At 41.1% G+C, this 13,515-nt stretch overlaps 1 protein-coding gene across 3 annotated transcripts in view; it reads right to left on the reverse strand.

Annotated features, from left to right (window-relative positions):
- The window catches only part of ADAMTSL1 (ADAMTS like 1), a 904,787-nt gene that overhangs the window by 200,354 nt on the left and 690,918 nt on the right, over positions 1-13,515 (reverse strand). For all 3 annotated transcript variants that reach the window (XM_032880520.1, XM_032880523.1, XM_032880522.1), the window contains exon 14: positions 1,899-2,200. In XM_032880520.1, coding sequence (XP_032736411.1) covers positions 1,899-2,200 — 302 coding nt within the window. The remainder of the gene's footprint in view (positions 1-1,898; positions 2,201-13,515) is intronic.

Below are 13,515 nucleotides of genomic sequence, written 5' to 3' on the forward strand. Positions count from 1 at the left end.
TCTTTATCTAAGATTCTAACCATCTAACCATATATGTATTATATATATAATATATATATTATATATATATAATATATAATATATAATAAATAATATTTATTATTCCATGACTGTGTCTAGTTTTTCCATTTGCTTGTAAAATTTCAGGCTTGACTTGTAACTGAGAACCATAACTGAGAGACCACAAGTCAAATATTTTTTCCAAAGCACATGCATTTTAGACTAGAGATAATGATCGTTCCATTTAGATGATGATGGAAATTGGGGATAAACGCACACCACCTGAACTCCTGAGTCACTCGTTATATTGGAAAGAAGCCATTGTGGGCATTCGACTATGGTCCTTCTACCTGACTTCTCGGTTCCTGCCCAGGCTCAGGGATTCTCGAAGCTTTATTGAACACTTCTCCCTTTGTGACCATGGAAGAAAAGATGTCCTCAGTGTGTGTGGAGAACCCCTTAAGAACAGAGATTAGCCAAGTTCCAGGAAACTCTTCCAGAATCAGATGGAAAATTTTAGGTTTTAAAAATAACAGGGCCCTCCATTAAAACACTTAAGAATTTCATGGTTTGAAATTGAAAGACGTAGAAACAAACAAGAACCTCAAGGTCAAAACTACTAAATGCTTGCTCAAAGATCTGATGGAGAAGATGGATTCTTTGCTAGTACGTACTTGTTCCACTATTCATTCCTTTTCAAGTGCATGTGAACATTTTGGGCCCAAGTACTTGTGCATTCTCAACAATGACAAAAGGCCTTTTTAAAAGAGTTTCCAAAATGTCACGGTTTACAAAACAGTTTTGGAAAATAATTTTGACTTTTTTTTTATACCGGTTGAGAAACTTTGCTGGCAATGCAGAATCTTAACATGCCAAAAGGGTTTTACTGATAGCCAGTGAGAGGGGTCTGGCAGGAAATTAGCCAGTATTTCCTCACCTATCCGAATCTCTCTTGGGAGTAGATGTGGGAGGCAGTGGCATTATGAAATGATGTATTTTCTAAAGTGTAAGAAGATCATAACCATGAAGAATTCATTGCTGACTTAAATGCCTTCCTCTCCCTCTCCAACCCCAAGTCTCATTATCACATCTGAAATAAAGAATCACTGAATCTATTACCATTGAGGAATATCCTTAAAGACCAGGTTGATGCACACTTAACATGAGTTAAATAATATTCATAAGGAGCAAGCTTCAGGAATTCTCTAAGTGCCTAAAGAAGTGTGCCGTGCTGATTCTAGACAAAGAGATCAATAGCAGGCCTAATCCCAGGGGTCACTCACTAGCTGTGTGGTTTCAAGTCACTCAGCTTCTTTGGATCTTTGTTTTTTCATCTGTAAAATGGCCGAGGGGTCAGCCTTTAAAGTCCTTTCTGGTCCCAGGTAACCAAGGTGTTAAGTGCGGTTTCTATACCCTTTTCCCTTTGTAAAGAGATACTGCTTCAGGAAATCAGCCGAATCCATCAGGGAACTCTACCCGTTCTGGGGAAGAGCAGAATGTTTTGTCCTCTTGGGCCTTGGTCCATACCACAGGCACATACACACAGATAAATAACACTGAGTGCTGAGAGCCTTGCCAGGTCAGCGTCAACCGAATCTCTCAGTCAGATACACTGGGATATATTGCAAAACATCAGAATGACAACTGAAAGCAAAAGCGTGAGCTGTGCTGGCCACTCGCAGCGGACAGTCTGAGCGCTGCTCAGGCCCGAAGGGAACTACATCTGTGTTTCATTCAGTGCGCCTTACATTTACAAGGGCTTCCTCCCCCTCCACCCCCACACCCCCTGATCCTTCCTGGACTAGAGGCGGTCACGTGACACAGTCTCCTGCAGGAGAGAGGAGAAAGGGAAAGGACAAGAAGATGGTGGGGCTCTGGGCCAGAGGCCCCCTCCTTACCTCCTCCGCATGACTCGGAGCACGTGGTGAAGCCTTCGTATTCCCAGTCGTACAGCTCGTCCAAATCCTGCAGGCCCCCAAAGAGGCCGTCCGTCTCTTCGGGGTTCAACTCGGGAGCGTCCCCCTGGCACGGTCCCGCGTAACAGGCGCGCTGGGATGCCGGCTTGGGCCCTTCACATTCGTCAGCAGGCAGGTCAGCCACCGACTGAGAGAAAGACAGCAGCACCTGGCACCTCACGGTTCGCACCTGGGTCCCCACACCGCAGGTGACCGTGCAGGCCGACCAGGCTTCGGGGATGAACCTGCAGCCAGCAAGCAAACAAGAGGACAGGATGAGAAGCCCCAGGTGGGGGAGCCAGGGGACTGCGGAGCCCAGCATCCCACCTGTCACCCGGGCCCAGCGCTGTCCTGGGATGGGCTCAGGGCTCTGCCGCCCTGTGTTGCGATGGGCGCTTTGGTTTAGTTCATGAGCTCATTTGCCACGGTTTCTGGATTGGTTTTTTGGTGTCAGATGAACTCCCAGCTGGAAGACATTCCAGCTACAGACCACCTGCTTTCTCCCTGCTTCGCACCCACAGTGATACTAGCTAGCTCTTCAGAGCAGGGACTCAGTGCTTCCTCCTCTCTCTCTCTCTCTCTCTCTCTCTAAATCCCAGCACTTGTGCCTTCTGCAAAATGCTGGCTATTCTTATAGCAGACTAATACTGATCCTAAAAAGTATCACAAAATAAGCCCTTGGAGATATTTAAGGAGGGTTTTCTTTTTTTTTTTTTTTTTCTGATCTGGATCTCATATTCTGTAACTTTCTTTTGCTTTTCAGCTCAATGTGCTTCCCAAGATTTATTTATATATAGAAAGGGGTTCTTTTTTGTAAGTTTCCAAGAATGGAGCAAAGTCTTGTTCCTCACACATTCTTTGAATTAGTGTGGACTACAATTCTTTTTATATCGTAGAGAAAAGCCATGCTACAAATTTAAATCCACAGACATGGCACAGTAAACGAGAGATTCTGCATTCGTACAAGTTTGGTCGACAGCACTCCTCTCCCCCAAGCCCTCAGAGAAGCCACACTAGTGAGAATTTGGTTTTTCTCTGAGTTCCTCTATAATGTGGGACAGTACCCAAGTTCCCAAAAAAGACTCCCTCTCATTAATCAACAATGGCCATGACTGCAAAGACCTTGAGAGGTATCTAGGGAAAAATGTCCAGAGGGAACTATAAACATTTTCAAGTTAGTATAATAATCTGGAAAAAAGTACTTTGGAATAAAAAGTTTTTATTTTTCCACGATCCTACTGCTTTCTCACAGAGTCGTGCTGTGGAGGCATGCAAACCTGGTCTCCTAACCTTGATTTTGGCAGAAAACGAAAGGACCGATAAGAAGATTATAGCATTAAATCCTAGCAAGTGCAAATGTTTCAGATCTAGTTTAGGGAAATAGAAGTTCTAGCAGGAAACTGATCCAAGTTTTCAAATTGGAAGGATCATAACAAAGATGTTTCCTGGGCCTGAGCCTTGGCTGTGCCTGGAGCTGGCCAAGAGAGCCAGACTCCCCCGACCCCCAAAAGCTCATGCTGTCTGAGGCATGCATGAAGAGCCATCCCCTCGGAGAGAATGAAGGTCACATACAACCTTGTCTGGAAGGTGGATGAGGGAGGAAGAGCCATCCAGAATTATTCCCATGAAATTCTCATCACAATGTCACCTCCCTCTCCTGTCTTTGAATGCTTGATCTATCTTCTGGCACCCAGAGAACTTGGGTGGGTGGGGGGGACAGTATCCTAAAAAATTAAAAAGTCTCCTTCTCTTTAAACAATGTTACCTGTAGGAGCTTTTTATAAATATAAAACCCAACTCTGCCATCAAACTAATTGTAACCTTCTCATTTACACATTCACATATATCTGTCTTGCTCCTGGAATAAGAATTATGACAAATACACAAGCACTGAATGTTACAACCCATGTGTAGACATAAAGAAAAATGCAAACTAAACAATTTTGTATGTAAGAAAAACCAAAAAAGCAAATGAAGAGTCTGCCAACCATGACAATAGTGTGTGAATAATGTTTCTTATTTAGTAATGTGGTGCTAAATTTTATTTTTAAATTAAAAAAATGATAAGATCTCAAAAAGCATTGCACCCTATTAGCTTTTCCTATGCTGGAAGAATTAATGTTCTGTCACCTCTAACAGCCATCTTCAGAGACCATTACAAGACAACAAGGATCATCCAGCATTTTCTGTAAAGGGCCAGATAGAAAATATTTTAGAGTCTGTGGGCCCTGTTTGTGGGTCTATGTTGTTGCAATGATTCAACTCTGCCAACAAGCTGTGAACACAGTCATAGACAATATGTAAGCAAATGGGTGTGGCTGTGTTCCAATAAAACTTTATTTATAAAAGCTGGAGGGAGGATGGTAGTAGAAAGGTCTGAATTTGGCCTGTCAGCTGTAGTTTCCCAACTCCTGCTATAGGAACTTTAGTGGAGATACCAAACACACCAAGATTCATAAATGATCTTCAAACTCATTTTAAGTCTTAGTTCCCATCTTTTCTGCATATACAAGTTTCTAAGAATGGCAACCAGTTAAATTGATACGTGTTTAATCTTCCAAAGTGAGTCCCAGATGAAATCTGGAATATAAATGGTCCACAAACCAAACGCTCTGCTCTCCTTGTCTATCATGTCCCCAACTTTGCGTTTGGTCTCATTTCAGGACCAGGAATATATACCAAAAGCACACAAAGTAGAAAGGGCACATTACTGGAGCCTTGGGAACTCATTGCAATGCTTGAACCTTGTTTATCTTGAAGCATCATTTCAATGAAAATAAATTGTGTGTGTGTGTGGGGGCATACACATGGGCATTTGTCTATTTTTTTATTACCTGGACCTTTAGGGTTAATAGCAAAAACAAAACAAAAAACATCTATTTTATGTCTCCCAAGCGAAAGTCTTATCAAATGTCAAATAGCCTTTCTGGCTTATCTCCCAACCCACTATCCTTAGGTCTTTGTCAAGTTCACACCAATTAAAAATGATTTGGCTTTTAAGCGGTGCTGTCTTCTGGCAGCCATCTTAATTTCTCCAGTGCATGCACTGTATGATATAATATATTCTCTCTTGTTGAAGGCAGGAGATCATATTTCAAAAGAAAAATATCTAATAGAGCAAATGGCCAAGTGAATAATAACTGTTTTTCATATGAAACTCTCCCCCACATCCCTAGATCTCCCAACTCTGTGTTTACTATCTGGAGCTTTCTGGCCACAAGTAGAAAGAAGAAAGGTCAGGTAGAGGGCAGGCAAATGAGCTTGGAGGTCTCCGTGTAAGGCTTAGGAAACTCGGTTTGCCTGGTACTTGCTGAGCAGAATCCTTAGAGTGGGACCTTTAAAATGGAGTCAGTAGGGTTTTGTGTTTTGTTTTTTTTTTAATCATTTTGATGTACAAATATTTCATGAAAAAGCTCTTACTATTGAAGTTTAATTTGGGTACTTTTAAAGTTCTTTTTGTTAGCAGCACTGTTGGGGGATGAATGCAGAATGACTGGATAAATGAGTTCTTTCAGAGAAGGGCTTGAACTTGAGAGGAGACCAATAGCATTTCTGCATGTAGTCTTCCCATCCCCAGGAAATTAAAAAAGAAACCTGGTAAATAGATGATTTATGTTTCTGTCTGGTCTTCAATTTGCAAGCTTAATTGTTCATTTCATGAACAAAAAGCTTATCCTTTCATTGGAATTATTACCATAGTCCCTTTTATGAAACAGAAAGCAGTGATAATCAAATTCACTTGTAAAATCCCAACATGGTTTAGTTTATATGTGGCTATTATGAAGTCAGAAGCAGGGACCAAAATAATAATAACAATTGCTTTATTAATACAGTGCTAAACAGAAACCATTCACTCTTGGCTAATTAATCTCGTGTCACTGCAGATCTTAGCCAGAGTTCAGCTCCACTGTTATGCACACATGGTCTATAACTAAGTGGTTTTTTGTTTTCTTTTAAGTAGGCTCCACACCCAGTGTGGGGCTTGAACTCACAACCCTGAGGTCAAGAGTCGCGTGCTCTCCTGATGGAGCCAGCCAGCCTCCCCTAAGATTTTTAGCTTTATCTTTTCTCCTCTTACTTTCCTCTCCTTTCTCCTATACATGTTTATTTTTTTAAATTAGTTTTTTTTTAAATTAACATATAATGTATTATTTGTTTCAGGGGTACAGGTCTGTGATTCATCAGTCTTGCACAATTCACAGCACTCGCCATAAGACATACCCTCCCCAATGTCCATCACCCAGCAATCCCATCCATCTCACCCCCTCCCCTCAAAAAAATCATTGGTATTATTCAAAATAGGAATAATTTTATAGGGGTTTATTGTAATGCTCCTACCAGCCTCAACTCAGTCTCTAGTTTCAAAATGCAAACTTAAACTTACGAGAAATCACATGAGAAATACTTAGGGGCACCTGGGTGGCTCAGTCAGTTAAACGTCTGCTTCTGGCTCAGGTCACGTTCTCAGAGTCCCAGGATCAACCCTTGTATTGTGCTTTCTGCTCAGTGGGGAGTCTGCTTCTCCCTCTGACCTTCCTCCCTCTCAGGCTCTCTCTCTTTCTCAAATAAATAAAATCTTTTAAAAAATACTTAATTTTGGCTTAGTTTTTGATATTATATTTCAGCTAGATATCTGATAGGCTTTGCAGATTTCCTCGTCCTTTTTCTTTTATGAGAATCGTGGCAGGATCTCAGGGTGAGAAGAGAGGAGGGAATGAACTAAATAGTGGAGGGGAAATGATAAAAGGCTTTAACACAGACCTAAGAGGTTAGTGGGTGCCCTGTCAAGCTTCCTTCCTAGTTACTGCAATCTCTCATTGACTGTGAACTATTTTACACTCTATAAATTATAGAAAATGGAAAATGCAAATCATTCTTGCCCACAGAATTGCAGATTAATTGTGTCTAGTGGAATGCAGTTGCTGTCTTGTGGACAGATCCATTTTGCATCCACTTGTCAATCCATTTCAACATCTTGTTTGCCTAAATATGTATGGTTCTTTGAAATGTCCTTTGAATTGGTCAGAACATCTTCCTGATACCCTCCTTAATTAATGAGGTAGACAAAATCTTGGACAGATGTTCATTTTATAAATGCAGGAAAATCCTGGCTTTTTACCCGTTGTAAAATTTGATCATTTAGCTAGTGGCTACAGAAGGATCTGGAAAATAGTATATTGGAAAAATAAAATACTGTATAAGTAATTCTATCCCACATTAACCAGAAAGTCTTTTACATAAATATATCATTTGGGGACAAAAACAGTCACCACACTTTGTTAGTAATGATGCAGTTTTTCTACATTGCCTCATCTATTTTGAAAGCAATCTTCTTTTCTTTCTTCCTTTTCTTTAGTTTTGAAAACTTTGTTCTCCTCCTGGTTCTGAGCGACCCCCATTCATGGAGTAAAAATCTTTAGGAGAAGGTGCAGTTTCCTAAACCAAAGCTAGGCATTTTTGGCATCTGACCCAAAGAGGCATTTAGAAACTTGAGCACAACAAATTGCTGTTGGGTGGGACAGAAACTTGGAAAATGGAACAAGAGACACCTTCTTTCATCTGTCTCAATTTTACGTGAGATCAAAGACCTCAAGTGAACTTTTTCGGTTTAGTGTCTCTCAAAGTAAAAGATGTTTTTCAAAACCCTCCAAAATAAATCAACAAACAAAAACTATTGGAAGCCTACAAAGAAGGCGACTCTAATTGAATCACTTTGGGGATTTTAGAATTAATTGTAAAACCCTTAGCACCAAGACAACCTACAAACGATTCTTTAAAAATATAGCTAGGGCATTAATGTTTTGGGAGAACACTGATCCAAAATAGGCCTCTCCATTAACTTAGAACCACACCTAAATCATTCCAAATAAATAACAATCTAACTTATTGTGAAAGATCTTTAGTCAAGGATACTTGATCTGAATATGGAATTATGAAAATATTTCTCAACTGCTTTTGTTCACTTACAACTCTCTGGAGCTGCAAGTAATTCTTGCTAGTTATGCAACTCATATTAAAGTCTCCAAGCACAGGGGTGCCTGGGTGGCTCAGTGGGTTAAGCCTCTGCCTTTGGCTCAGGTCATGATCTCAGGGTCCTGGGATCCAGCCCCACATCAGGCTCTCTGCTCAGCAGGGAGCCTGCTTCTTCCTCTCTGCCTGCCTCTCTGCCTACTTGTGATCTCTCTCTGTCAAATAAATAAAATCTAAAAAAAAAAAAAAGTCTCCAAGCACAATTTTTCAAAGGTGTCCGGGACATCACTCCACAAAACATCTGATAGCACCACTTTTTTTTTCATCAGCTCCTCAAATCCTTAAGCATCACACGTGGGTGGTGAGAGTCTTTCATCACTAGGAGGTGTTTCTATCCAAGCATAGACCAATTCCAGAAATTAAAATAACAGAACACAATGAGGATTTTGAATCAAACACCAATATATCTATTTGAGAAAAAAATTTAGGCACTGCCCCGTCTGATGCTCCTAGCTGGTAAGAAAGAGAGAAAAAAAGATAGAGAGAAAGAGAGAAAGAAAGAAAGAAAGAAAGAAAGAAAGAAAGAAAGATAGATAGATAGATAGATGGATGAAGGAAGGACCCAATTCCACACAGACTAAGGCAGTAGCAGGAGAACTCTATTTAGTGGCCTTTTCCAAGAAGCAGACCTCACTTTCTCAAGATAATGATGCCCTCTCAGGTTCTGTGAGAGGCAGCTGGCATTTGCAAAAATGCCTCCATGACTTTCCTGCAGAAGCACTCAATGCTGGAAGTGGGAGAAGAAAGCCTAGCTGGATTAAAGGGCACATTCTCCTTTCAAAGAGACTTTATACTAGAAGGAAATGCTGTGGGGTATCAGAGTTCTCTCAGAATTCCAACGCGTGGGAGATTAAGGGGCTCTGTCAAGGCCCACAGCCATGTCCTTGAGGACTCTGTCACACTCGTCTTGCAGTTCTGACCTCTCTTCCTCTATATGGTTCCCAACAAGGTATGAGAACAAGTCTCATTAAGGAGGGTTCTTATCAACTATCAGGAGTTTGTTCTTTAACTGTAAGAGAAAAGCCAGCAGAAAGACAGGTAATCATCAGATTTTGAGAATCCTGGCCCTGTAGTGTCTGTGCTTCCCAGTGTGCCATCAGCTCTCTTGTTCCCTGTAGCAACCCACACAGCTGACCATACCTTTTTTCTTGAATTATTTTAGCCTCTTGACTTACATGACAATCACCTCTTGGCTTTATTTTCTGGTCAATTCCTTCTCCATCCCCTTTTCTACGTCTTCCTTCTGTCCTTGAACTCTAAACGTTGCCGTGCCTTGGAGCTCTGTTGGGTGCTGTCTTCTGATGTGTTCAGTGATTCTTGGTTTCATACACCACCAATGTGTGGGCAACTTCAAAGTATTTTCTCTTTAGTTTGTATCTTTTTTTTTTTCCTGAGCTTTATACCCAAACTATTACTACTACCACTACCACTACTACTACCTACTACTACTACTTCTCCTCCTCCTCCTTTTTTTTGGTAAGTTTTGGGCTTGGGAGCCATTTTACTCTTTGAAAGGAGTAAACACTAATTTAAAATAATTAATCTATTTATCAAAAACTTATCCAATTCTTATGTGCCAGCCACTATCCAAAGAGCTTTATAAATAAAAACTGTTAAATCTGGGGCACCTGGGTGGCTCAGTGGGTTAACGCCTCTGCCTTTGGCTCAGGTCATGATCCCAGGGTCCTGGGATCGAGCTCTACATGGGGCTCTCTGCTCAGCAGGGAGTCGGCTTCCCCCCATCCCCCACCTGCCTCTCTGCCTACTTGTGATCTCTGTCTATCAAATAAATACATAAAATCTTTAAAACCAACCAACCAACCAAACAAAAACCTGTTAAATCCTAATGACAACCAGGTAAGAACTATTATTACCTCCATTTAATGATCACTAGATGGACGAGGAAATTGCAGTCATTCACACAGCTAGTAGGTATCGTCCTCTGTACACTACATTGCTCTCTCTCCTGATTGACACTTTTACTATGATATTTCAAAAGCTTCTCCAACCAAAAATACCCAGAATGGAACTCTTGATTTCCCTCCTCAGTATCTTACTCCTCTTCCAATTTTCTCCATCACAGCACATAATTCCATTAGCTATCCAATTGCTTGAGTACACAGTTAGAGGAGTCACTCTTGACACCTCATTTTTTCCAACTCCTAGCTTCCAAATGGTTCCCCAATTCTATCAATTCTCCCTCAAAAATGTATCTTGAAATTCATGTACTTTTTTCTGTCTCCACTACCACCACCTTGATATTACAATGACAACAACAATAATAATGGCTAATGTTTACTGATGTGCTTCAAGCCCTTTCTATATATTAACTCATTATAACATCGTTAGGAGATGGATACTCTCAGAAATGTTGTGAAATGAGCGAAAGAGATCCTTTCAATGGAATGTTGACATTGCCTGGAGACTTTCAGGGTGGGAGGTTGTCAAATTCTATGGAGGTATGAGGCTTTGTCTTTGGCTAGACAGAGTTTTCCTTGTAGAGGGTTGTGATGACACAAATGTTTCCAAAGCATAGTGATGGAAATTTCTTTTCTGTTCATGTCAATGCAAAGGATTTTGGTCAGGTAGAAAATACAGACTTTATAAATCCAATTCTCATTTGAACAAGTTTTAACAATTCACTAGTGTTGGGTCTGAGGCTCCAGGAATGCAGGAGGAACAATAGAAATGACCGCTGGGCCGCCATCTTCCAGCCCACCCCCTTTCTTAACCCTTGACTCTCCCGCCAAAAGGATGTATGCCCAGGTCATGTCTCCATAGGTAACCCGATACCTATGCAGGAAACAGGAGCATCAGGACACCCCCTTCATACCCTCCAATCACCAAATACGTTACCATGTATGGATGTGAGCCCATGCCCTGGCTTGGCCCTATAAAAGACCCCGCCGACTCCCTCCTGGCGTGACTTGCCCGACTCCCCCTTCTCCTGAGCCCCAAAAGTCGCGGAACCTCGCCTGAGAGTGCCGACCTCCTCCCAGCGTGACTTTCCTGGCTCCCCTTCTCCTGAGCCCCAAAACTTCGCCGGAGAGTGCCTTTAATAAATCTTGCCTTGCGTCTACCTCGCCTGGTGTTGTGTTTACCTCACCTGTAAAACTTGACAACTAGTTCCCTTAATGATTTAGGAGTTAAATAAAAACACTGACATGTGCTCATTTTTAAATTTATATGGATCACAATTTTACTTTTTTGAAAATTATGTTTTAACAGAACTATTTCATCCCAAAGTATAGAGGATAACATTGGGGCACAGAGATTTCTAATGTGCTACTGCTAAATAAATGGGAAACCATGGCCATTGACTTCAGAATCCATGCTCTTTACCGCGTCACCATATTGGCTGTCAGGTAGCCATGTAAACCACGACCAATGAAGCTACTACGTCTCTGTGGGACACCCCAGCAGCCACTAGACTGGTTTTTTTTTTTTCCCTCTCTTACCTTACCAAGCCATTCTTCATGCTATAGGTAGAGGGGCTCTTAAAATGTAAAACTTTAAACAGTTTCACAGTATACCCGGAAGCAAAGCCAAACTACTTACAGAGGTTACATTATACCCTTCTCCATCTTCATTTCCTGCTCTTCTCCCCCTGGTCACCAGCCTCCAGCCACACTAGTCTTCCTCCTCTTCCTTAAATGTGTGTAATTCTTTCCTGACTCAAGATCTTGGCAGGTGGGTCACTCCCTGGACGACTTTCCTTCTTTCTCTCAGCTTGGAATAACTCCCACTCATCCTCCCGACTTCAGCTGACAAGTCCCTTCTCAGAAGACTTCCTGACCCGCCCCTCCCCTCACCTCCCCACTGCCCCACCCGCCCTGCCCCTGAGTTGCTGGGGCTCCTGTTAGACTCTCTTAGAGCCCCTCTTCATTTACTCATAGCGGTTGTCAGCCCCTGAAAATCAAGTGTCAATCTTTATGTAATAACTCTCTCCCTTACCATACCAAATCTCTGTGAAGGCGGAACTTCCCATAATAGACAATAAATATACATTTTTAAATGAGCAAATGAGTGGACACACAGAATGGTGTAAGTTGATGCTATGAGTGAGTCAGTATTGGGTTGGTTCTTGGGTCTAAAGCCTGAAAGCAAGCTAAAGAGGACACAGTCTTGAAACTCAAAAAGAAATTAAATCTTACCTCTCCATTCCAGGTATGGGCCTGGGCAAATGAAAACTTTTTCCTGTTGTGGAAGTTTCTTATGGTCTTTTAAAAAAATATATTGTGCCCAAATTCAGTAGTGGGCTTCTCCATTTTATATTTCTTATAGCTATACTCAGGCAGTATGTGCTGATCTCATTTTGTTTTGATGGGGTATTAGGTTATCATGTAGTTTGAGGCAAGTTTAAATTCTATGTCTATCACACTTTGATTCAATCTCAATAAAAATGTTGTCTTATAGAAGACAAGGATTTGGGGGCAGCTGTGAGCCAGAGGCTACCTTCAGTAATTTATCCATAACTCTGATGTCATATTGTCTCATCACACAGGCAGCTACCCCAGTGAAGGCTCTGAGGCATTTTGGAGTTGTTCCTACATTAGGAGAACCCAAGAAGAGCTCCTCTTTTTCATCTACTCTTTGAAACTCAAAATGCACAGAAAAAAGAAAAGATAGGCCACTAACTGTAAGTAGCAGATACAAACGGAGCCAAGTTAAGTCTTCGCAAACAGAAAATGAGGCTATGAGAGTTGTTTCAGATCATTTTCCTTTCCTATTGCTTTTCCGACCTACACACACAGAACACAATTTAAAAGTTGGATTTTTCCTTGAGGCTGGTCTGATTATTTAAAAAGCCATGTCCCAGGGACTCGCATGCCATTATAGCTTACAATGCTATTAGTGCATTTGTAGTTTTCAACTTAATACCAAAATGGAGTTTTTAATGCATATCATTTTCCCAGATTTTGATAAAAATCTAAAATAGTGTAAACTCAGAATACTTTCCATGGACCTTTTTTTTTTTTTTTTCTTCACGTGGAGAGAAATTGGTTTATTTTGCAACTTTGTAAAGGTTTCTTTCCTTTAATTCAACAAGTTTGGCAAAGCTTCCCAATGAAAAGTTCAGTTCATTAAAAATGACCTTAATGGACTTAACATATATTGGTGGTGACAGGATCCATACTTTATTTTGGCACACGTGGATCCCATTAATTTGTCTTTGTCACTCTCTGGGGCAGAGCTGAGCAATACTTCAGATTTAGTTTTCTGAAAGTAGCTACAGAATGAGCAATCAGTGGAGGAATTGGGAAGGGCTGACAAATTTAGAACTTCTTGGTTTGCAATAAAGCCTTTTCTAATGACTACATAAAAATGGCTCTGTCTGCTCTGCCGAGGTTGTTACTGATATTTCTGTCTTGGTGCACGTTGGGAGCAATCTATGGGGATCGACTCCTTAACACAGAGTTGAGAGAGGATGCTTTTCCACCCAAGCTCTTTCTTAAATTTCCTTATTAATTTTTGCAATTCCCTGTAGGTCCCTTTTTATTCAAAAAGAGGTAGTTAAGCTTTGTCCTCT

The sequence above is a fragment of the Lontra canadensis genome, unplaced genomic scaffold (genome assembly GCF_010015895.1).
Source record: "Lontra canadensis isolate GAN:19392208 unplaced genomic scaffold, GSC_riverotter_1.0 scaffold70, whole genome shotgun sequence".
NCBI classification, from domain to species: Eukaryota; Metazoa; Chordata; class Mammalia; order Carnivora; family Mustelidae; genus Lontra; species Lontra canadensis.